Consider the following 26,648-nt stretch of genomic DNA (forward strand, 5'->3'; position numbering starts at 1 on the left):
GAATACTTGTGATAATTACACTGAAGCCATGAAAATATTATTCTAAAAAACTTTAACCATCTTTTCCATCAACCAACCATGTAATAATTAAAATATTTAAAACTAAGTCTTTATAATTGCTAATGAAATGTAATCAAATTAATTGATAAATCAAATAATAACTATTTGCAAACATACAGTTGGATTTAAATTAATGATGCATAGAAACCAAACTAAGGACATCAATACAGAAAAAGAGGCAAGAAGAAGTCCAAGAACTTGCATAAGTTGATTAAACCATGGAATAGATTTAGAAAGTGAGCTAAAAGGTTCTTTGTCAAGGTATGCTCATCCACATATGGAAGACGTGGCCATTCAGCAACCCAAACTTGAGTTAAATGACAGTGAACTGACCTAATAAATGAGAAGAGACACACTTGGCAGAGATTTGTGCTTTTATGTGGCAGTGTTTACCTGGTAAAATCAATACTCGGTCACTGGAGGTCAGAGGTCGGCCATCTTTGTACCATGTCAGAGTTGGTGGAGGAGCAGCATTTGTCTCACAGTGCAGAGAAAGGGGGTTGTTGATGATCACGTCTTTAGCTTCACCGCTCCTGCCGGTATCTAACATGTTTCCTATTTCCCAGAGTTTCTGAAAACTTGGAGGAACTGCGGAGGGAAAGCATGGCCTCAGTTCAGTGTGACAGTCATGATTTACCCATCCAAGATTTCAACTGAGTCTCAACAGACAAACTGTAGATTTGGTAAGTAAGATGATGCTTTCCAACAGCAGCAAAGACTAGCCATCAGTTAGTCATGTGGAGGAATAAAGGCTATGGTGCTGAGTCTGCATTTGTCTTTACTATTTGTATAGAAAGGCTCTGCTGATTAACCAGCATTGGAGCCCATATTGGAGGAGAGATGTGGTAAGAAATGTGATTGCTACAGGAAAAGCTACTTTGGAGGCACACATAAAAGAATGTCTGGGTTCATTTGATAACAGTATCAATGATGTGTCTTATGAAGAAAGTTCAATAAGATGAACAATCAGGACTAAGCTATGAAAAATAGAATATTCTCATTATTTTCTGACAGTGGATGTGAGCTTTATTAGCAGTAAACTAGCAATTCATTAAAGACATTTCAAAAGTATGTGACCTGAACTTTCAAGGTTTAGACACATATGAAAAATCAAAGATTGATGATAATTTTATGTACTCAGATGTTAAGTAAAGTGCTATCTATGAATAATAATGAAAACTTGGAGACAACCTGGACTCTAGGAGTCTGGTTAAATTAATATATTTGAGTATAGAGTTGATGAGATAGACAAAGTCTTAAAAGTCATGTTGAGGGCTGGGATAAGGCTCAGAGAGAGAGAATTTCTTTAGCATGCATAAGGTGCCTAGAACTGGTGAAAATAATTCGACTGGTGAGTGGTAACACCCAGAAAAACAGTGCCAACAATAGTAGGCATTAGTTCTTAATGACTTTAGGAATAGCTTAGGTGCTTTGTCTCAGATTCTATTCTTAGCAAACCAAGGGGCATTAATTTTAAAGGAAAATAATGGACACTTTAAGCATTTTGAGTACTTGTCCAAGACACAAAGCTTATAGGTATACCCATCCAGATCAGTCTACTCTGAATCCATTATTAATGCCTTTATTGCCTTCTATACAATAATGTTACATGATATATAACGTTCATGATACAATGTTAGTACAATGTTGATGTAAGAGAAGTTGTTATTGCCTACTGTAATTGAAGTTGTCACTTAAAATACCAGGAGGAAATGCATAAAAGAAGAACGATAAGGGTTAGAGAGATGGTTCACAGGTTAAGAGCACTTGTTATTGTAGAGGACCAAGGTTCAGTTCCCAGAACCTACATGGTGGCTCACAACCATCCATAATGAGATCTGATGTCCTCTTCTGGAGTGTCTGAAAACAGCTACAGTGTACTTACATATAATAAATAAATCTTTTTTAAAAAGTTCTAAAAATGTATGAGTGGATTATTCTTTCCTATAATTTCTTGTTTAAAATTTCCTCTGAATACCCAAAATACAATTCACAGACCAAGTGAAGCTCAAGAAGAAGGAAGACCAAAGTGTGATACTTCAGTCCTTCTTAGAGGGGGGAACAAAATACGCATGGGAGGAGATACAGAGACAAAGTGTGAAGTAGAGCCTAAAGGAAAGGCCATCCAGAGACTGCCCCACCCGGGGAACCATCCCATATACAATCACCAAACCCAGACACTATTGTGGATGCCAACAAGGGCTTGCTGACAGGAGCCTGATATAGCTGTCTCCTGAGAGGCTCTGCCAGTGCCTGACAAATACAGAGATGGTTACTTGCAGCCAACCATTGGACTGAGCATAGGGTCCCCAATGGAGGAGCTAAAGAAAGGACCTAAGGAGCTGAAGGGGCTTGCAGCCCCATAGGAGGAACAACAATATGAACTAACCAGTACCCCCAGAGCTCCCAGGGACTAAACCACCAACCAAAGAGGACCCATGGCTACAGCTGCATATGTAGCAGAGGATGGCCTTGTTGGACATCAATGGGAGGAGAGGCCCTTGGACCTGTGAAGGTTTGATGCCCCAATATAGGGGAATGCCAGGGCCAGGAAGCGGGAGTGGGTAGGTTGGTGAGTCAGGGAAGGGGGAGGGGATAGGGAGTTTTGGGAGGGGAAACCAGGAAAGGGGATAACATTAGAAATGTAAATAAAGAAAAACCTAATAAAAATAAATAAAAGATAAATTCAAATCCAAAAACAGAAAAATATCTTATTAAAAAATAAATAAATTATTGTCTAGCCATAATTAAAGCCCACCAGCCACTAAAATAGAGGGCAATTTCTAGTAACTTCCTAATCCTAAACCAACACAGAAAAAAATTCATAATGACTTATATTATTATGAGAAGAAAATGATTCTAAAATAAACCAAGTCAACTCTCTTTTCCATTACATTCACAGAGAGTGAAAACTGAATAAGCATAATATTACCTTGTATATTCACATCAAAATCCAACTCATCTTCGCCTGCAAGGTTAGATGCCACACAGGTATATCGTCCAGTGTCTGAGATTTGAGCTTCCTTTATTTGAAGAGTATGTCCACTTGCGGCGATGGTAACATGATCATCCGATTTAAGGGGCTGTGATTCAATTAAAACAATGTCAGCATTGAATCCGCTAATAAAGCTAAGATATCCTGCAAATGATCAATACTATGATTCTTTAATTAATGGAGATAGATAAAAATATTCAAGATAACAGTAATTAATTTAATTTGATCAAATTATTTTCTGAGTAATTTTTATCTCTTGAAAATTATAGCTGATACAGTTCACATCAGCCAGGTAATTGTGGCAGATGCATTTATATATTCTTTATAATAGAAAACATGTTCTTAGCATCATGTCCATTTATCCATGAGAGGAAAAGTATCGCCAGATAATCTTATCAGGTATTTAAAAAGTGTGTCTTGTTGATAGTTTTGTAGAAACTGTAATAAAGAAAACTTTATTAAAATTTGAGAACATTATCACAATATGATTCTATCTGAAATTATTATTATTCATTAAGAAACACCCTTTTCTACTCCACCTGCCTTTATTTGTGGGTGTTTGTTTGCTTGTTTTGGTTTTTGTTTTGACTCTAAAAATTTAAGTGGGCAGAGATTTTTGGCCTGATTCTTTCTCATCTATATTTGTTGTTCATAAAATAGTGCCTAGAAAACAGTTGAGGTTGAAAATATTTGGGATACAACAAACCGTTATTAATAATATATTAATATTATATCACAAACAAGCATACCATAGTTTAAATTTTCTGTATCAAAATAAATATTTCAGAGCATGGATGAATGAAATGTATGGATTGTATTAAAAATTATTATACATGATATTGTCAATATCTTTTGGTACTTTTTCTAAGAAGATACTACTTTTTTACTTTATTAAATTTTGGCATTTAAAAAAGAAATAACTTTAAAAGGATATGGGAAATGTATTTATTGATAACATTGCTTCTTGTTTGTTATTTTAGGGAACCAATCTCAGGCATTAAAAAAATTAGAAGTGACAGTCAGCATAATTTTCCCTACTTTAGAGACTGAATCTGACAACTATTAATGAATTTTAAAAGCAGTCTAGTTTCTTTTTAAATTCTTGTATTTCTCTGGGTTTTACACTTGTGGATCTTTGTATTTGTGGCAACATAAGGGATGAAAAATCTTTTTAGAAAATTAAAACCAAATTAATGATATAATTTCAGAAGACAGGGAACAATGTGTTTGCAAGCAAGGTTCTATGGAGTTGATAATACATCATACTGTGTGCTTGCGCCCCACCAAGCAACAGAAGCAGAACATAGAGTTCTGGATTTTCCTTTTGGAATGGCTTCCAGATGATACGGGCTTATTTTTATATGCTGATATCACAAATCCAACTGGGATCTGGAAGAAAAACACGAAGCCACATCTTCCTTGCCTCTAAAGTTGTACTATGACCTAAACTGGTACAACTGGAGTCTAACCGACCGTTTGGTTGATTGTGTGTAAACCTGGGTAAAGAGCACTTGGCTGGTTCCCATCTGTGTTTAGTAGTTCTAACAGCAACTCCATCCTCTCTTTGCTCCAAGCACCCGCACATGTGTCCTCACACTTGTGAGGGAGACTGGGAATTGCGTGCGGAAAAGGATGTGTGGTCTAAAGTTATATGGTAAACAGAAGGATCACATATTTTAATGCAAGAGATGATTTTTTGAAAACACTTTTAATTCAAATATAATTATATCACTTCTCCCTTTCCCATTCTCCCCTCCGACCCTTCCCATGTCATGTCTGTTTCTTAACTTTGATATTTGTTAAATATTTCTTTATTAATTTTTTTATTTGATTTTTTTATTAAGTATTTCTCACTGTCCCAGGGGAATCATAGTGTGCCTTTGACTCTTAATTTTCTCATATTTTAGAATATCAAAAATGTTACCATTTGTGAAAGAGTTAACGGTATTTAGGGAAAGTTCTGCATAAACTTAGTCCTCATTTTAGGAGCATGCATAGTTTTCTTCTCTATTAAATTTAGTTATCTGGGTGGAACACTACTCCTCTAATTCTCCATTGGGACGGTAGCCAGATTTTCACAGTCAAGTGCTAACGTGCACAAAACCAATCTTGCTTACCTCCCAGTGGTGGAACAATACCAAAGTTACTAAACATGGTTTTTTTTTTCATTTTATTAAATTTTAAAGCAGTTTCATATTTGAGGAGCACAGAGTGACTACTTTTAATATCACAGTGGGTGGGATAAACTTGTCTGTTTCTTTTTAAATTGGTATTTTCATCTTTAAGAAATAAACAACAAATGAAATGTAGTTGTGACTGGCCTGTCCGTCCTTGTACCAGCGGAGGGAGGCAGAAGGAATGGCGTAAGCTTCACACTCCAGTGTCAGGCTGCTATTCACTCTGATCTTCACTTCCTTAGGGGAAAGACCTGGCCCCAAGAGGTCCCCTTTCTTGATTATGGGTGGAACTGCACAAGATGAACACGGAAGAGTTAAGCACTGGTTGTTCTAAATACACAGTCTACCATAGAGATCACAGGAAGCTGCAGTTAACAAGGTGCCAAGGAGATGAGGGGCTTCGTCACAGGCCTTCCATGAATGACCACAGTTAGCATCCCAGAAGACAGGAGTCTTCAGACACATAATATGAATAAAAATATCTGTATTTCGTCATCACTATAAAACTGCTAGAGAGACCAAGGTCCTTCACATTTCTGTTCCAGACCCACATAGTCTGTGACCCATAAAATACATTGAATTGACTATTAAGGCACCAAGCCAAAGTAAAAATGACAATCAGAAATATATTCTTTGTTTATAAAGTAACATCACTAACATAGGAATAAAGACCTTACAATGTGGCCCCCATTGACGACAGTATGAGTTTTGCCTTTTACTTATAGGTAAAAGATTACATTGTCATAATTTGACACTACCGTTGATCTCATCTTGAGCTCTGAGGTAGGCACCTGCATGCAAACAACTCTCCAACAGGTAGATAATGAGTGATCCAGTGGACTCTTCACAAACGGTTTTTGGCATATATATACGTGTGATGGTGTATGTGTGTGTGTGTGCATGCAAGTGCATGTGTAGGAACTTGTGCACATGTATGCATTTGTAGTCCCAAGGTTAATGTCAGGCGTCTCCTTCAATTATCTCCTCCCCTATAGATTGAGGTATGGTCTCTTGCTGAATCCAAAGCTGACTGTCATGATTAGAGTAGCTAGCCAGCGTTTCTTGTCTGCCGTTCAGACACTGGACCTGCATGTAGGCCTCCTTGCCCACTGACATTACATGAGCCCTGGGCTTCTTAACTCATATCAAACATGTTACCAGCCCTGCTCGTCCCATTTGGAAGCAACTGAGGCCATGAGCATGCTACTCAATGTAACTTCCATCCTTGACGAGACAAGCTAGGTAAATAAGAGTCTTCAGTGATCAGTAAAAAAAACAATTAGGAAAAATAATGAAAAATGGGATGGAAAAGCTAGACGCCTTCAGGAAGTGGTGAGAGAACACGTTCTTTCAGAACTTACTGTAGACCTTCACTTCATAGTGCTTTATCTTCTCCCCGGCCTCGTTAGTGGCCACGCATGAGTACCGTCCAGCATTGTCTTCCTGCGCGTTTAGGATCTGCAGAGTACGGCCTCCTAAAACATCAAGGAACATTGAAAAGTCTTTAACATCACATTGGACACGGGGGAATACACAGAGTACTAGGACTTCAGTTCTTATTGTAAATATTGCTTCTTATGAATACAACTTCGTGGTAGATATTTGATGCAAAATAAGCCACAATATTTGTTTTGTATCTTTCAAAAAGTAATGTTTAGGTATTTTAAAATCTAATACACACACACACACACACACACACACACGCATAGGTAGCGATAGAAATAGACTGTCACAGAACAAAGACACAGGCACTTTTATGAAAAATAACCTGTGCTTTTCTACAGTAGCAGATGATGCAAATACACCTGGGTTGAGGTCACTTACCTGGAAGAATGCGAATGTTTCGGTTGGATTCTAAAGGTGTGCCGTCCTTGAACCAGGTGATGGTAGCAGGGGGGTAGGAATATGCCTCACAGACTAAGGAAGTGGGACTGTTAAGGATGACAATGACATCTTCAGGGCTGCCATCACTGTCTACACCAGCAATTGTAGGAGATACTGAAAGATTACAAGTTTTATTAAAGAAACAGACTTAGAAAACCTTTGTGGACTGGGTTCCTGATTGCCACTGTGCTTATCTTGGTAATCCCAGTTTCTAAGAGTTACAAAACAATTAATTGTCATTATTCTATATAAGATCAATGAGAAACATCAAAAGCTAAAGGAGGAGGGTAATACACACAAAAGAGATAGTGACATAGCTGTGGTAATGTAACAGAAACATACGTATGGATCTTTCTGTATTAAACTATATTGGGTCTGCCTATAGAAATCTTCCATCTTGTACATGATGTACTATTTATATATGCCACTACTTGATGCTATTGACTTGATGACTCTGTGCTCCTCAATACCATCAACTGGTATTTTGGCTCACCTTTTATTTGCATATATGCAAATACACATGAGGCCCATTTAGACTACAACCTCTGTTTGAGGTTCCTGTTTTATGTGGGAGTATAAGAGTATTTGTATGTATGAGAGTACTTATGTGCACCTCAAACTATATCCAAGTAGATATGAACATAGTTGAACAATCTCAAATTTATTTGTATATTCACATACAGTGAATTTAGTGACACTGTTGTCAAATTTAGTGTAGATTTTAAAATATTGATAATCAAATGTAATGCATTTAGGTAGGGTACATGTTAAACCTGAAAAACTTATAATCGATTTCAGTGATATGCTTGAGACAGAAAAATAATTTTGATGCTGTGAGACCAACGCTGATGGATCAATACATTCAGATGTTTAATCACACTCAGGCCACAGAGACAGAAAGAAGCTCAATCTCCAATAAAAGCAGGGAGGCTCGGGAGAAAGGCACAGGGTCTCAGGCTGAGACTCTCTACCTTCACCATGGCATAGTCAAATGTCTGTCTGCATCATCGTTATTCTTGCACAAAACACCATGCCCAGAACATAGTTTACTCCACAACAATGAGAGAACAAAGTAGAAACAGCCTACAGTGCTGAGATCCTCCACACAATAGAGAGACAGAGACACAGAGAGACAGAAACACACAGAGAGACAGAGGGAAACACTGACCATTCACAATGTGACCTGAAGCTCACACCTACCAAACACGTTGAGACGGAAGCTTTTGCTTTTGTCACCAGCTATATTAGAGGCCAGACATGTATATCGTCCTGTGTGTGACACTTGAGCATTGGTGATCTGAAGAAAACGGCCACCAGACATCATGTGGTGGGCTTCATCTTCTTGGAGAAGCTGTCCGTCTTTGTGCCACGTGATCTGTGGCACAGGATTCCCTGTTAAGAAAAAGCCACTTTTTTTGAGGCAGCCCAGTATCACACATCTATAAATGGAAACAACTTAAGAAGGTATTTTCACACAGTTGCTGTTATTTCTGTATCCCACATTTACAGCAACAAAGTGGCTACTCTTTCTGAAATAGTGCCATATATGAATCTTTTTAAATGTATAGTGATTACACTATGATGAATAAGACACACAGAATAGAAACCATTTCAAATCTACGTTAGCTTTAATCAGGAAATGAGTCTGACACTGGTTTCTGTATTTAAACATGTAAGGCAGTTTGTAATTAACTGCAATTAACTATTTTCACAGTAACTTATTTTGAAAGACTAGAGCACATATGATTATCAAAAATATTATAAATCATTTTTTATTCATATGAAAACTCTTTTTATCCTTTTAAGAGGAAACAGTAAAGAAATAAGGCATTTATTTTAATGAACATATTGTGCTATATTGAGATTCTTACTAAAGTTTAGAGCTATAATTAAAATAATTATTTATTCAATATTTGTAGCCAACAGAAAACACTTTAAATAGTTGTAACTGGAGATGTGTGTTAAATAGTAGTTAAAATTATTCAGATGCCATTTATTAATTTAAAAACTACAAAAGCAAGTCATATTAGCACAGACAGCTAGAATGATCGAAACCAGAGAGCTTAAACAGACAATGCTATTATGTTTAGGCAAAGATGGGGAGGGAAAGAGGGAGAGAGGCAGGGAAGGAGGAGGGAAAACTAGACACCTCTTTCTTTCCATGTGACACAACTGGTATCTACATGACACTTGTTAATTACCCCATTGCTCCCAGGAAGGAAAAGGATAGACAACAGTCTTCATAGCTGCTTTTACAAAAGTGTTTTCTTATTTCAATTTATTATACACAAAAGGTATATAAAATAAGAAACTTATCAAATCTTTCTTGAATCTCTATTTTTCCATAATATGCTCTTAACTATTCTCATTGTTTATCCATAACTGTAATATCATTTATCTACAGTAAAAGGGAGCATTGAAATGCTCTTTTTAGATATCTTTAAAATATTTTAAAGTATTTTTTTATGATTTATGTTATATGGGGGTTATAATATAATTACACTATTTCCTCCTTCCCTTCCTTCCTCCAAAACCTTCACATATCCCTCCTTGCTCTTTTACACAAATCTTTTCATTTTTTATTGGATATTTTATTTATTTACCTTTCAAATGTTATATCCCCTTTCCTGGTTTCCCCTCTGGAAATCCCCACCCTACCCTCCCTCCCCCTGCTTCTATGAGCGTGCTCCTCCACCCACCCACTCACTCTTGCCTCCCTGCCCTGGCATTCCCCTACACTGAGGCATCAAGCCATCCCAGGACCAAGGGCCTCTCCTCCCATTGATGTCCAACAAGGCCATCCTCTGCTCCATATGCAGCTGGAGCCATGGTCCCTCCACGTGTACTCTTTGGCTGGTGGTTTAGTCCCTGGGAGCTCTGGGGTGGTGGTGGTGGTGGTGTCTGATTGGTTGATATTGTTGTTCCTCCTCTGGGCTGCAAACCCCTTCAGCAAATCTTTTCATTTTGATTTCATGTAACAAATCATCTGCGTGGCTCAAGAGAGTAATCCTGGCATTGGAATCTTCCCCTTTCCCTAGTGTCTACTCTCGTTGCAACAGGCAAACCTGTTAACTGAGGTACAGTTTTGTTCTTGCTCATTCCTCAGCATTAAATAAAATGTCTACCGACTTCTTTACTGTACAATGAACACAAACAGGGAAAGAGAAGGCTGGTGGAAACACAAGGAAGGTGAGAGAAAATAAAAATGGTGGGCAAGAAAAAGAAGTTGTATGTAAGTGGGAACCTAGTAAGGAAAGCAGAACCCGATAAGAAAGAAGGACTGCTTCCTCCTCCATGCCCCTTCTCTCTTCCTCCTTTTAAAAAGATCTCCATTACACCTGCAAGATTTCCTATTGCCCTTCACCCAGGTACACTACTCCAAGGTTAAGACATAGCCCACATGCACACATGCTGGAGACAATAATGGTCATCGCGGGCAGCAAGTTCCAGGAGTACAAGAACAGACTCCTTACCTCTCACTTCACAAGTCAAGGTAACACTCTGTTTCTCTTTAATCTTTACATCTTCCAATGTGTTCTCACCCACAATGTGAGGAGGAACTAGGGCAAACACAAAAGGACAAGGACATGGCACAAGTAAATTACAACTCTATCAGCAAGGACAAGGACCTAAATGCCAAGCAAATTTCATCCAAACAAGGTCAGAGCATTGGGTTTTTTTTCTTTCTTTTCCTTTCCTTTCCTTTCCTTTCCTTTCCTTTCCTTTCCTTTCCTTTCCTTTCCTTTCCTTTCCTTTCCTTTCCTTTCCTTTTCTTTTCTTTTGCCAACTCTAGTTTTCACCTGTACTATAAAGTTGTGATGAATCCCATTTTGATGCAATAAGTGGTAATTTAAATAATGAATATGAATAAAATGTGTGATGTTATATTTAACTGTTAATTTGACACTGTCTCTAATCCCTCCGAAATGAGTTGCAATGAAGGACTGTGGATCAGGCTGGCTTGTGAGCATGGCTGTGAGGGGTGTATTGATTATGGTAATTGAAGTGGGAGGACCCACCCTTTCTGGATGGCTCTAGTCCCTGGGTTTGATTCCTGGACTGTGTAAGAAGGTGAAAACCTCTGTAAGAGAGAATCTCTCTGTCCAAGAGTCTGTGCAAACAGGCATTCAGTCTCTTTCTGCTGTTGGCTGTGCATGTAAATGATTTCAAGTTTCTGCTACCCTGACTTCCCCACAGTGATGGGCTGTAACCTCATATGGTGGCTTAAAATAATTCTTTCTCCCCCAACTTACTTTAAGTAACTTTATTGCAGTACCATAAATTAAGACAGAATGTGTTCACAAATAAGTGAGTAAGGTCTTTCCCTTTAAGCAAGATACATAGGGTCTTAGAACATTTCTGAGCAGTTTTGAATTGGCACAAGGCAGTTTGGCGGGTGAAGTGGGCTCATTTCCTCCAAATAACTGTAATGCTGAAACCTTGCCAAGAATCATAGTCTGAAGGCCAAAGACCACATAGGTATAAATTCCAGCTGTGAATACATTTTTACCCTGTGTCCAGAGTATATTGTGGCCAATTGTATTTCCCCTTAGATACTGCAAAGTGCGCAAGTACCTAATACTGAAAGTCCAAACATTTTCCTGTCTTCACCAGCTGCATTCCTTACAATACAAGTATATTGGCCAGCATCTTCTGGTCTGGTCTGCATCAACCGCAGCATCCTGCCTCCTAGAAAAAGCAAAGCACCGGATGACTTTAATACAGTTCCAGGTGACATCAAGTGAGAAATGGAGTTTTGCTGAGAAGGGGAGATTCTGCTGTTGCTAAGTATGAAGCGACTGAGTTATAAGGCAGGGATGATAGTACTGTCTACAGCAAAATGGGTGTGAGAAAGGGCAGATGAAGTCAGATAAAGTTTCGCCAGGTTTTGTGTGCCCTTGGAAGTTATGCTAAGGAATTTAGTGTTTGCTGAAGGTGAAGGAGGGAGCTGCAATGCATAAAACAGGGTCGTAGTCTGATTGGCGCTTCCACAAATGGGCGTTGACCGGATGCTCAGGAAAAGATGGCGAAATGTGGCTGGAAGATAAAACTCGAGTGTCAGCAATAGGGCTCTATAGGATAACATCCTCTCGAGCGGGAGGGTAAACCATGAAGATGGACCAACTACCCGGTGCCAGGTCAGCTTCTTGGAAATCTCCCAGTCATTAATGGCAGGGTTAGAGGGTGACGTCACCCCAGGCACGGGCGCTACCGTGCCTTCCTTGGCTTCGTTCCATATTTTGATTTTCTGTTTTGCTCGAAGAGGAAATGCATATAGACAGAGACGTGCTAAAAGATGGAACTTGGCAGGAAATGTTGTTTAAGGACAAAGATGGAAGAGTCAGCAAATAAGACAAAGCAAAGCCTTTTGAAAAGGTATAGAGACACAGTGGAAGCCGAGAACGCCGAATGAAAAAATCTCAGGGGGAAAAAGCCACTACTCAGATTTATCAATAAATTTTTGGGCAGGCATATTCTTGTTTAGCACCTTGAATTTGTATTAAAAAAAGGCTAATGGATACACATAAAATTCTCACTTAAATATTCACCTGGCTCTTGTTGAAAAGCTACCATCTGCTTTCAGTTTCTATAGCAACAAGCTGACATCAGACTTGTCTAACCAGCAGCTTCTCTGTTCTCAATTTACCAGAAGGTCACTTTTGCAATATCTTACTTGAAAAAGAAATCAAAGCAGATTTCCTGAACTGAATTTTGTTTCCCCAGCAGAACAGAGGTAAACAACATAATCAGATTTTTTGTTTTGTTTTGTTTTTTAAAAAAACACTTCTGTGAATTCTGAAAGGATTCAAAGGATTTGCTCATTCACTGCCAGCTCAGATCAGTGAGTTTGCAATACGGTTCCAGTTGAGGGGTATTAAAGTGACACAACGTTTATAAGTCATTACTGAGTCCACAATCATCTTTCTTTTCTCTCCGTTCCCTGATCCTCTCACAAGGTTTTCTCTTGGAAACCTGAAATGAGTATGCTAGCAATTTATACGTATGTGAAGCCATTTCTCGTCACTACTGGATTTTATGGCAGTTATCTGTTCTTGACGGGCAATTCTATGACCACGATAGGGTGGTCACCAGCATCCCGCTTGCAGGCAATTCTCAGGAGTCTTTGCCTTAATGGACCAGAAGTCTGCAGCAGAGCTGCAGTGTGCAGGTCATAGGCCACTCATCTGTTTTTCATTTGTCCATCACACTAAACACATCCAGATTGTAGAGCTGAGTGGGTCCTTTGGCAGTCACAAGGTGAAATACTTTTAATGTGCTTTGCTCAGAGATCTCCAGCTGCTGGTCAATCAAAACAAATCCAAGTAGAACCAAACACCACTCCTGTAAATGTGGAGGGAGCCAGCCGACTGCACTCCGACATGCTGTTTTTATTTCTGAGATCTTTGATGTTATCACATTTAATAAATTCAAACTTTACGGAACTGAAACTATTTTTGTTAAGAAATGAAGATAATTTTGAGGCAAGAAGACAACATGCTCAGGATTTTGGTAGCCAGACTGCAATAAAAGCTTTGTCACTTCTCTCTCTTTATAGGGCCGCAGAGATAGAGTCCTATGAAATGAAAAGCTCATAGGACACAGGAAGGATGCAGGCAGTTTCCCAGGATACCGGATGAGTATCAGATTCTTTAGCAAGCACAGTGTTAATAGCTTAGCATGATATAAACTCACTTCAGTTTGAATGTCACAGGACACGGATGCTGCCAAGGTTAACCAAGTTGAATAACTTTGTCAAAAGCTAAAGAATGATTGTCTTTTTAGTCTATGTGATCACCATTATTAAACTAGGTCAATTGTAGATTCCTGTGACATGCCTCAAAATCCCTCTCTCCAGTATTCCACTGATACCCGTGTGGGATAAGATAGGTTTCCCTACAAAATTATCAGAAGCTGGGCTGGGAATAAGGTCGCAGCATATAGGGAACTCTCTTCTTTTTCTTCTTCTTCTTCTTCTTCTTCTTCTTCTTCTTCTTCTTCTTCTTCTTCTTCTTCTTCTTCTTCTTCTTCTTCTTCTTCCTCTTCTTCTTCTTCCTCTTCCTCCTCCTCCTCTTCCTCTTCTTCCTCCTCCTCCTCCTCCTCCTCTTCCTCCTCCTCCTCCTCCTTCTTCTGTTTTTCGAGACAGGGTTTCTCTGTATAGCCCTGGCTGTCCTGGAACTCACTTTGTAGACCAGGCTGTCCTTGAACTCAGAAATCTGCCTGCCTCTGCCTCTTGAGTGCTGGGATTAAAGATCTGTGCCACCACCCCCAGCGGGAACTCTCTTCTTAAAAATTAAATTAAACCATTCAGACTAGTCATGCGCCTGCTGACAGTTAGTACAAGGGGGCTGCTAACATTGCTAATAAGATGATGCTGACTCCTTTTCACATAACTTTCTATGTTTTAAATATGTTGTGTAATATGATTAATAGGTGTCATAATAAGTACCTAGGTCAGAAGGAAATTGAAGCAACTTAAACAGTAAAATGAAAAACAGAAGAGGAACGAAATTTACAGGAAGGTAACCAGATGTTCAGACTATCCATTGAGAATACCTGAGAGAATTTTCACAGAACTGCCAAGGTTGACAGGCCAGCCATCCTTTAGCCAGGTTATGGAAGGCAGGGGGATGCCGGAGGCTTCACAGGTCAGGGATACAGAACTCTTTTCCACCACACTGACGTTCTCAGGGACTCCGTGGTTCCCGATGATGCTTGGAGGGGCTGTAAGACAAAGCCAAAGTGACTGGAAATAAAAAGTAAGAAATAAACACTAATCCTCAACAGCTTATTTCTATCAGGAACCATCCATTTTCTGGTTAATAGTACTCAAAATAAGGAACCATAACAATGCTAACTCTGAAGATAAAAATATATGTCACTGCTTCCCAATTTGAATTCATTGATAGCTCAGCAATGGTAAGCTAGTTTCTGAGTTTGTCATATTTTCTGACAGATTTATAATTTAGATTCACAGCCTTCTTAGAGACAGGATTCTGAATGGAAATCAGTGGGTTGGGGCATCTCTGGGGTGAACTGGAGATCTGGGAATGGAGAGGTTCCTGGGAGTATATGGGGGGAGGGGAATATGGAGCCTGAAGTTGTCACCTCTTATAGCCAGATAAGACTTCAAATGGAGGGTGGGGGGCATCAATTCACGCACAAAAGCTTTGACTCAAAATTTGTCCTGCCTACAAGGTGTGCAGGGATAAAGATGGAGCAGAGATTGAAGGAATAGCCAACCAATGACTGGCCCAACTTGAGACCCATCCCATGTGTGAGAGCCAATCCCTGACAGTATGCTTTGTGGGCCCATGGGGGCTCACAGAGACTAAATCATCAACCAAAGACCCTGCATGGACTGGACCTAGACCCCTTACACATTTGTAGCAGATGTGCACCTTGGTCTCTGACTCTGTTGCCTGCCTTTGGATTCCCTTCCCCAACTGGGCTTCCTTGTCTGGCCTCAGTGGGAGAGGATGAGCTTAGTCCTGTTGAGCCTAGATGTCCCAGGGTGGGTTGGTACCCATGTGGGGCTTCCCCTTCTCTGAGGAGAAGAGGAGGGAGTAATGGGGTTAGGGATTTGTCAGGGTGGGACTGGGAGGAGAGGAGGAAGGAGGCAGTGATGTAAAGTGAATCAAATAAATTAATGAAGAATAGTTATAATCTTAAAAATTAAAATAATATAACAAGAATATAATAATTATCTCTCTTTTTATGCTCCCTTCATCTTTGGCATACATGCTGGTCACAAATGTAAGAGATTACCACTAAGCTTTATTCTTCTCCTTTTGGTGTGTTATGAGACAACTTGGTTTTGTAAATAATGCTGCTCTGGAACTCTCTATGGAGGCAGGCTGGATTTGAACTCAGTCCTCCAAACACAGCCTCAAAAAGTACTGGGATTATAAATATGCACCAGTAGACCTAGCTTTATTCATTTATTTATGGGATTCAAGCTCTAAGATTTGTTTCTATTTAGATTCCCCATTGCTTCTATAAATTTTAAATTTATACATCAGATTGCATGCGTGCAAATAGTTGACTTTCAATAGGCATATATTTAGCCTCTTCCTGAACCAAATTTGTCATTTACTCATTAGAATCTTAAATCTGACTTTAATAGATATACCTCATACCCATGGGACTGTTAAATAGTCTTTATTTAAGATTTGAATTTGAAAATTCTATAATTAAAGATGCAGCCAGATGTGGTGCTTGTCGTGCATGTGTTTAGCCCCAGCACTGGTGAGGCAGAGGCAGGTTGATTGATGTCACCCTGGTGTGTCTACACAGTGCGTTCCAGGTCAGCCAATTATACTGTGATTGCTTGCCTTGATTTTTGTCTACTTTATTCTATACATCCTCAAAAGAACACCGAATATGTGTTCGTCTCAGCAAGTACCATGAAGTCAGACATGGAAAGATAATGATGTGACTAGGGAAGTCATAAATACTTAGAAATGGGATAGAACACTGTCTTCTTACACTCATGATCTCACATTGTACAAATCTGCATAAGAGCTTGCCATACAAGATGAAGCCAGTCAAAATTCATGCATAAATGGGGGAGATAACTCTAGACCCTATGCCTTATTAAGAAGCTCTTGGTAGTTAAGAGCTGCTGGAGAAGGGAGAATCATTCTCTTGGAGGACGTGGCCAACTAGAAATTTTCCAGTGCTTCATGGTTTCATACCATGCACATATGGGCAGTGCTATTTGGACTTAGTAATTTATGAAGAAGAAAAATGAGAAGGAGGAGGAGAAAGAGGAGGAGAAAAAAGAAGAGGAGAAGAAGGACTTACAAGCAGGAGCATGTTGTCCCTCTGAGAGACTTTACCCAGAAGCTGGCTCAGATAGTTACAGCCAAACAGTGAACAGAGATTAGGGCTCTTATAGATGAATAGGAGGAAAGACTGCAGGTCCTGAAGAGGATAGGAACTCCACAGAAAGTCCAAAAGAGTCAACTAACCTGGCTCTGAATCTGAACCACCAACCAAAGATCATACACTTAGACCATCCAGCAGACATGTAGCAGATGTGCAGCTTGTTCTTCCTGTGGATCCCTAACAACTGGAGTGGGGGCTATCCCGAAAGCTGTTGGCTGCATGTGGGATATGTTCTTCTAGCTGGGCTGCCTAGTCTGGCTTGAGTGAGAGAGGAAGTGCCTAGCCTCTCAGAGACTAGAAGTGCCAGGGTGGGGGGATACCCAGAGGGGACATCTGCAAGTAGAGAGGGGGAGTAGGGATAAGGGAAGGAATATGGGAGGGGTGACTGGAAGGAGGCCAGGGAATGGGATGTAAAGTGAACAAGTAAAAAATAAAATGTATTTAAAAGAGTATTTAAAAAGAAGACAAAGGAGGAGAAGAAAAAGAATAAAAATGATGATATGATGATAAAATAATAAATTGAAATGAAAGGTACTGGAGGAGATATGAGTAGATTTGGAGGGAAAATGAAGGATGGGATGTTTAAATGATCATATTTCACTATATATATTCATGAAGCTCTCAAAGAACTTCAAAGCCATTAGGATATGAATGTAAGACTTTCAGCTCAGAGGTCTATGCTCCCAGGATACTGGATTGCCTTATCCTGTGATTGATCTGGTTGCTTCTCTTTCTACTCACCATGAACACTTAAGTCGTATCTCTTGTCAGTCATTCCTGCTACATTCACAGCAACACACACATAACGGCCGGTGTCAGACACATGAACATTCTTCAGCTGAAGGATTCGGCCTTCATCCAATATTTCCACTCCTTTTCCCTTGGTCAAGGGGCGGCCATCTTTCATCCAGGTCACTGTTGGCTGAGGAATACCCTGCACCTCACATTCCAAAGAAATACTTTTCCCACGGATGACAGTAATCTCAGGGCGGTGGCCACCACTGTTGGTTATTGATGGTCGGACTTTGGGGGAAAGAGAGAGAGAGTGAGAAACAATAATGCTTGCTTCAATTCTAATAGGACTTTCACTTTGAACTTCTGATCCTCTTGCTTTCACCTCTAAAGAACTGTGACAATGGGAATGTGCCACCTCACCCCCTTATACGGTAGGGGATGAACACCAGGGCCCTATGCGTGCTAGAGAAACATTACCAGATGAACCACGTACTCAGTCCCAAGATAAATGCAGTGTAATGTCAATATATTAACTACTAAAAATGAATCAAGACAGCAGACTGCATGATCATGTAATCAATTATGAGCACATTTCGAGGTAGAATTTTTTACCATTTCTAAGTGGGTTGATACCAAAAAAACCAAAACCCAAACAAAACCAAAACAAAAAAAACCCCAAAACTATTGACCCAGAGGGAAAAGAACACTGTATTTAAAAATAAATGATACAGAAGCTGAATTTATCATTTATAACTCTGATTCACATAAGTGTTTAGACTTCTTAACTTATTTCACTAGGGATTCCTTTGCTGCACGGGCCTGGTGCTGTTTGTATGTTTGTGTTAATCCGCTCTCCTGGGAGGGGCTGCACCAAGGATTGAGTCATACTCAGGTAACTTCTTGTGAACCAATCCCCTAATGAATAAAGGAGCCTATCAATGGGGGAGTAGGCAGGACTTCCAGGTTGGATGGGGGAAGAAAGGAGGAGGAAAGAGGAGGAAGGAGGAAGAGGAGGAGGAGGAGGAGGAGGAGGAGGAGGAGGAGGAGGAGGAGGAGGGTCCTTTTGGACAAGGATAGCGTGAGGACAAGATATAGCTACAAGTGTCTCCCAGTTTCAATGGCGGATCCGTCAGGATTTTCCCACCACCAGAGGATTTATATTTAATAAGGGTTACAAGAATAGGATTGTAGTTGTTGCACCCAGAGTTACCATTGTTTCTGAACTAAGTTTGTGTTGTGTTTTCCTTCAAGCAGTGGCTTGTCTGGGTTCAAGAGAGAAGGGGGGGGGGGAAGTACATAGCATGGGTTTGCCTGAGGCCCAGCACAAAGCTGTGGGGGATTTGAAGCACAGGGTTGGCGTGGTAGTGACCCGCCAGTGGGAACTTAGGAAGCTGGGTGGAGAGATTTTGGAAAACTGAGTGAGAGTCTTCATAAGATAAAACAAGTCGGCCATTGCCCGCCAGTACATGGCCAGCCAGGCAACCCGGGCAGAGTTGACTGCACAAGTGTGTGAACGTTCCGGTTCATTTTTAATATTTTGCGCAAGATTCCTTTGCACCCAATAAAGTTCTATGTGACTCTGGATACATAGGCACATAAAACATGTATACAAACCAAACACTTGCTGATAATAAATCATAAATAAACTCCAAATCATAAAGGCCATATTCATACTAATAAAATGGACATGCACTTTTTTAAATTAATTCAACCCTTTATGTTTAAAGAGAGGCCCTGTGAAGGCTGGGCTCTCCTGATACAAAGCAAAAATATTAACACCCTTTGCCTTTCTTGTGTTCAGTGTGGATTTAATGTCACAGATGCAGCAACCATCTGCAATACCACAAAGGAAGGGGTGGAAAATCATGGACCCTTTGCTTTGCTAGGACTGCATATATGACTATCTCCAGAGACCAACTTCCAGCCTCAGGGGTCTCCTTGTGGGAGGAAGAAAACTGCCAGTTTATGCCATTCATAGTCTGATCTGTTTCTATGGAGCTGACCTTACCTAATCAATAAGGAGCTGAGAATTAGTAGAGCTTGGCCAACTTGCACTCACGTGTTTGTGGAAAAAACAATGGTTTGTGTCAGTGAACCTGTCTTCTAGGGACAGTTCTCCCACAATAAGCCATATGGCCTTGCTCACCCATGAAAATGTGTGTTTGAATTCCCATGTGTACAAGCTAAAAGCACCAGCTCTCCCTTATGTAGAGAAGCCCATAAAGATTAAGTGACATCATGTATAGTTTCAAGCACTCTAAAATGTCACACAGGTTATAGTCGACATATCCTTTTCAAATAAAATATTTTCTATATTTTAAATATAATCTAAAGCCGAGGCTGTAGCTTAGTTGGGGGTTAGTTCTTGCCTAGCATGCATGTGTGCTAGCACATGCCTGCAGTCCCAGCATTTGGAAGATGGAGCCAGGAGGATAAAAAGCTAAAGGTCATTCAAGTTTATACCAAGTTTGAGACAAGACTGGGCTACATGAGAACTTATCAAAACAAACAAAGCAATAACAACAATGAGACAAAATCACCACCATCAGCAACAAATACTATGAAGTATACTCCCCTCTCTTCCCTTTCTACATACTCCTCCCACCCAGCCTACTTCAACCACCTCGATGTGTCTGTTACTGGTCGGGTGATGGGGATGAACAGTTGGATTGATGGATAAATAATGGCCCCAAAGGAAGGGACTGTCCTCTGATTATGTCAGCATGATTTATACCACATGTGAGGTATATCTGTATTGCCGTGAATGGCTCTTACAACTCTAGAGAGAAATAGAGAGAGAAGATAAAAATCTTTAGAAGAAATCTGCACCCCGAGGTGGAGGAGATCAGTAACTTACTATACACTTGCAGGTTATACTCTTTCTTTGCAACTCCAGCCACATTGGACGCCACACATGTGTAGAGTCCTGCATCTGCTTTCTCAGCAATCGAAATTTGTAGTCGTCTGCCACCAGATAAAATGTGAACACGTCCTGCAGAGTCAGCCAACACCAGAGAACCTGCAAGAAAACCCAAATGGAAGAATCTAAGGCAAAAATGGGCAGCTTTTATATACATGCCCAGAAACTTATTTATTTAATTACTAGTTTAAGTACCTAAAAGGTAGACCTAAATATTTGCAAATGAAAATCTGCTCAACTACAGACTTTAAGCCTAACATATGTTGTAAAACTGTCATAAATGTTTATTTTAGAAAATAATTTAAGAACGTTCATGAAAAAAACAATAATTCCTTGAATAGTAGACTCTTGATGATTAGAGATGTCCTATAATAAAAAGCAAGGACACATTGCAGAAAATTGATTTGTCTGGTGAACAGTTTGAAAATGATCTTCATTGAGATAATATTGAAATATCACGTTGGAAGTTATTACAAAGCTATTTGCTATCTAGCATTTAGTATGCAAATGTCTGGGAAGGTTTCTGTTGTTAATGTTTTCATTATCTATCTATCTATCTATCTATCTATCTATCTATCTATCTATCTATCTATCTATTACGTACCTTGCCGTCTTACCTGCATATATGCTAATGTAAAGATGTTGGATTCTCTGGCGCTTTCGTTACAGACAGTTGTGAGCTGCCATATGGGTGCTGGGAATTGAACCCAGGCCCTCTGAAAGATCAGCCAGTACTCTTAACCTCTGAGCCACTGCTCCAACCCCTGTTTTTGTTTGTTTGTTTGTTTGTTTGTTTGTTTGTTTAACAAATTGACAAGTTAGATGAACAATCTATCTATCTATCTATCTATCTATCTATCAATCATCTATCTATCAATCATCTATCTATCTATCTATCTATCTATCTATCTATCTATCTATCTATCTATCTATCTATCTATCTATCATTTAATACTTTTAGGGATCCAAACTGACCTTTCTTCTTCCAGGTAAGATCTGGGGGTGGGATTCCACTTGATTCACATAGGAGAGTGATAAGATTCCCTTCAATGGCTGTAAGTTGCACAAGCTCATCAGAGCCATAAATACTAGGTGGTACTAAAAGAAAAAAGAAAGTATTGCTTTTTACAGTTTTTGAGTCATGTAGCTTCCCTAAAACTTTACACATAGTAGAAAGGGCTTCTACCCAAATGATGTAATATTAAAAGTTGAATGTCACCCCTAAAGAATGCAATTAATTTCTAATAATAGAACTTCCTACTATCAGAAATTCTATAAATGAAGTACTCAGAATAGCATAGTTTATTATAGATATTTAAACATTGGTATGAAAATGCTGATACTAACCAAATCTGAAGTTGGTCTAGACACTGCTACTCAACAAGCTTTGACATCTTAGATGCTAGATATAACTAGAGAACAATAGGCATATAATGTCCAGTAAAGAACACAGTAAAGGATTCCACCCTAGAGGTAAACACTCAATTATTCTAGATTGTACACCTTGTTCTTCATTGGTCTGAAGCACTCCAAATCAGTCTTGAGCATTAAGCTTCTTTCAAAGGAGTTTCGGTCTGAAGACTGGCTAACCTCTCCCCTCCCCCAGGGACACTTCAGTATTACCATATGGAAGATATTCATTCTTCCAGGTTACTGGGAATTGAATCGTTATAGAACCCATTCTATACCCCAATGAAGTTTCATCCTCACTCAACTACCTCTGGGCAAACAATTCGATTCTTCTGACACTCATGAATTTCTATTTATTTGTTTATTTATTTGTTTGTTTGTTTATTTATTTATTTATTTATATGTCTGTGAATCTGCCATTCATCTACTCATTAATTGGCCACTAAACGTGTTTTGTTTGGCCTCTTCACACCAAGACCTTCTGTCATTCTGTAGGAAGGCAATATCCACACGAATAAATATCTGGTCTAAATACCCACTGCTTCAGTCCTTTTGTGTGTTCTTCCTTTACTCCATCAGAAACTATACAATCCTCCTGTGTGTTCATAAATTCAGCCATGGTCTGAAGATTGCCATATTCTTACTTTCCCCCTCAAATGACCCCAGTTCTCAAGTCACCATCCTAATGGAATCCTGAGTCCTTTTGCCTCTCAAATTTCTCCATATTCAGTTCTTCTCTTGTTTATTGACCTCTTTGCATCTTAGATTTCATAAATCAATAACTTCACACTCTCTTTTTGCCAATATTTTCAATTGCCTGACTCTTCACTCTTATTTGGCAATACCTTTCCTCTAGATGGATTCCACAGTGTTTATTGACATCAAGTATCCAACAGGCAATGGATTATACAAAAGAAAATGGCACAACCGCTGATTGACACTCCTCTAAACTCATAATCTCCTCTTTCACCTCATCCTTATCTACTCCTGTGGCTTCCATGAATATACATAGTTACAAACCTAATGAAGACTCTATCTGGACTCTAGATCATACAGCAAACTGATTGGTACATCATATGCTATATATGGTGCCCGAGAAGCACTGCCAATCTCAACCTGTCCACAACTGTGTACAGCAGCTCTTCTTCTCTAAGAGAGATACCACCACCCATAAGCCCAGCAGATCAAGGAACACAGATATGTAGGCTTGGCTCATCTAGATTCAGTTTCTTAATCACATCTAGAGTATAGCTGCTTTCTTTAAAAAACATATATTTGAGCATCCCAGTTATTCTTTAAAACTCTTTGATATGCTCTCTGACACTTAGAATGGCATGTATTGATTGAGCATTTGCCAATCCACCCTCTCTGCCTTTCTACCACGTATTTCCTTTCTTGTGGGGAGCCGCCCTCACATTCGCCGTTGCAAGATCCTGTGTTCTAAGTGGTAAACAAATAATCTGCGCATGTGCCAAGGGTAGTTCTCCACTCCATGTGCTCTGCCTTCCCCGTGAAGACAACTCGGCCGATGGGCTGCAGCCAATCAGGGAGTGACACGTCCTAGGCGGAGGATAATTCTCCTTAAAAGGGACGGGGTTTCGCCATTCTCTCTCTTGCTCTGGCTCTTGCTCTCTTGCACTCTTGAGCTCTTGCGCTCTGGCTCCTAAAGATGTAAGCAATAGAGCTCTTGCCCTTTTGCTCTCTTGCTCTCTTGCTCTGGCTCTTGCTCTCTTGCTCTCTGGCTCCTGAAGATGTAAGCAATAAAGCTTTGCCGCAGAAGATTCCGGTTTGTTGCGTTCTTCCTGGCCGGTCGCGAGAACGCGTGTAAGACTTTCTTTCTTCTGTCCATGATGAGTGACGCCGAGTTCACAGATTGAGCCTATTCTTCATGTCTATTATTGCCTTTATCTTATCCACAGTCAATGCCTACTCGTGCTTACGGTCTCAATTACACATCAGGTAACCCCTTACGTCTTTCTTTCTATCTAACATAAAATAGCTCTTATATTTAAGTTAACTGTTTAAAGAGCTTTTGAACCTGAAATTTTCCTCTTTCTCATTAGTTACTACACATGGAAACAGAGAACGCACACATATTTTCAATTGATCCTATCCCCTCTATCTCAAACATCTCCCCTGTCATTCATTATTGCATTTTTTTGCATTCTGATTTCCACTGTTAAACTCTTTGTTTCAGAGACATTAGCATACATACTAGTAAAGGACATCTTACAGTTTATATCTAGTGATTTCTCTGCAGTATATCACATTATCCATTAATCTATTCATCCACCCATGTACAAGCTATTCATTGCCTATTTTATTTTTCTGGGAACATTGCTGTCCTTAGTTTTCATACCATCATTTTTCATAGATTTTCTCCCTGCCTGTTTGACTGCTCAGTTTCCCACTTAGGTCCCCGTTTCTGTCCCCGTGTCCATACAGTACTCTTGGAAGATGTTCTGTATAGCAGTCTTCTGTCCACATTTCCTTAAGGAATCCCAGTCTCTATACACAGAGCTAGGTCTCTAACTTTGTGTTGGTCCACATACACCTCCAAAGCCTCCTGTTTCCACCTCTCTTGTTTTGTTAATCGGTTCCACTGGGCACTTCTACTACACGCACGTTATTTTTTGTACAGATCTACCTTCACCCCCATGGCCCTGCCTCTCCTTTACTCCTTTCCTCCCCCCACCTTCTCCTCCCTCATGTTCTCATTTACTTTCAGGCTTTCTGTTTGTCTTGGTTTTGGAGTCCACATTCGAGAGAAAGTGTGTAGCATAGGCTTTCTTTATCTCACTTCCTAGGCGATCCCGAGTCCTAGTTTCCTGTCTGTAGCCACCCTTTCGCCTTTTATAACTTTTAGCTCAGTGCCTTGTCCAAATTGGGATATATGGGAATAGTTTTCTCATTTGAAAGAAATGAAAAAGAAAAAGGTGAAATGAAGAGGAAGAAAAAAAATGGGAAGAGCTAAGAATACAAATTGAGGATGCATAATTCATATACACTCAATATAAACTTGCTATATGGCAAAAGTTTCGTCTTTTTACAGAGTGAGCAGTAGCTTTTATTACAATTTACTGCAGTAGTATTAAAATGATCATTATTTTTAACAACTTATTTCCACACACATGTATGCTTTTAAAATTAATTTGTCCATCAAAATTGAGAGGAAACTTTCTCTACATATCTTTTTATTTTAAAATGTCATTTTCTAAGTGAGTCAAACTCATTTCACCATTTCAGGAAGTGAAAAATTAAAACAAATAACTAAAAATGAGACTTTATGCCACAAAGAGAGATGCAAAGTGCTATTTAAAATAATGGTAAAATGTTGGAAATGGAAGCATTTTAATACAATGAGTAGACAGTCATAGCCAAGGCAGTGTGCATTATCTTAGTAGCAAGTATTAAACATTTCAAGGGATAATAGCTTCTTAATTAGTATGGCAATCTCCTCTGCTGCTTTACACAGCATAAGTGTACTTTATGTAATCAATTTGCATATGTAACATGGCTTTTAAAATTTACTCTCACTTGACAAACCACCATCACAGGTGTCTAGAAAAAGCCCAACAGTAGAAGCCCTGGCTGAAAAAGCTAACAGGTATGTTAGGCCAGAGAGAGGAACCATGTCACAACGAAGTCGAAATGACTAACAGGTTTAGCTCAGGGCCTCCGTTCATCTCTTATGAGGTTAAGATCAGTTCATTGAGTGGATACTCAGGAGGAAACTGATCCTTTCCGTGTAAGCACTGCCGTGGAGGGATGCATCTTAACAACTGAAGCAGTAAGGAAAACCAATCCCAAGCTGCCTGCTGGGTGTGACAAGCGCTCATTATACTCACCCCAGACGTTAACGTTGTAGTTCTTCTCCGTTTTCCCAGCAACATTGGTGGCTTCACAGGTGTAACGACCAGTGTCTCCGGCCTGAGCATCTTCAATCTCAAGTAAAAAAATCAAAGTCATGCTTAGAAACCAGCCCCTCCTTCTCAACATCATATGGACCATCGAAATGCAGAGAAAAGGCCCTCTCCAAATCTCTTTATTTAAAAATATCATTTTCTAAAGTGAATCAGATGTAAAAATCTTTTCATTATTTCAGGAAGTGAAATTTTTAAATAAATAATCAAATATGAGACTTCATGCCACATTATTATTTTTTATTATACCTCCATTCTTCTCTCTTAGAACTAGGCTGTTCATTCCTTGCCATTATAAATTGAAAGTATGTAACGTAAAAACTTGTTGGAAGGCTCTCAGCCAAGAGTTTGTGTTCCGTCCAGAAGAGACTTTGGACTTGGATTTTGAGCAATGTTGGAATTTAAAACTGGCCTACACTTGAAGCTGGATTAAATAAGATTTGCACTATAAAATAGATACGCAATGTTGAGGTCAAGCTCCTTTCCTGAAAATGTCCTCACCAGCTCCCAGTGCCAGGGTGGGACCAGTATGTTGTGGTGTGCCTTTGTCTCTGTCTAAAGCAGCCCACTGTAAAGATGCCCTTAAGGGCAGACCTGGCCCCAGCGGCCTCCATTTCTCTCAGATTCTTCACAGTCTCTGCTGTTCAGTCCAGTGC

General features: G+C 39.6%; 1 protein-coding gene across 5 annotated transcripts in view; it reads right to left on the reverse strand.

Annotated features, from left to right (window-relative positions):
- Hmcn1 (hemicentin 1) overlaps window positions 1–26,648 on the reverse strand; it is a 431,153-nt gene that overhangs the window by 106,420 nt on the left and 298,085 nt on the right. For all 5 annotated transcript variants that reach the window (XR_387184.4, XM_006529757.4, XM_006529758.4 and 2 more), the window contains 13 exons: window positions 25,918–26,014; window positions 21,635–21,757; window positions 20,597–20,758; window positions 17,746–18,027; window positions 14,671–14,838; window positions 11,692–11,805; window positions 10,590–10,676; window positions 8,317–8,508; window positions 7,057–7,230; window positions 6,594–6,707; window positions 5,377–5,522; window positions 2,993–3,143; window positions 454–648 (listed from right to left, as the gene is read on the reverse strand). Coding sequence is in view for 4 of the 5 variants with exons in the window: in XM_006529757.4 (XP_006529820.1) it covers window positions 454–648; window positions 2,993–3,143; window positions 5,377–5,522; window positions 6,594–6,707; window positions 7,057–7,230; window positions 8,317–8,508; window positions 10,590–10,676; window positions 11,692–11,805; window positions 14,671–14,838; window positions 17,746–18,027; window positions 20,597–20,758; window positions 21,635–21,757; window positions 25,918–26,014 (2,005 nt within the window). In the remaining variant the exon portion in view is untranslated. The remainder of the gene's footprint in view (window positions 1–453; window positions 649–2,992; window positions 3,144–5,376; window positions 5,523–6,593; window positions 6,708–7,056; window positions 7,231–8,316; window positions 8,509–10,589; window positions 10,677–11,691; window positions 11,806–14,670; window positions 14,839–17,745; window positions 18,028–20,596; window positions 20,759–21,634; window positions 21,758–25,917; window positions 26,015–26,648) is intronic.

Source organism: Mus musculus, chromosome 1, assembly GCF_000001635.26.
Source record: "Mus musculus strain C57BL/6J chromosome 1, GRCm38.p6 C57BL/6J".
Lineage (NCBI taxonomy): Eukaryota > Metazoa > Chordata > Mammalia > Rodentia > Muridae > Mus > Mus musculus.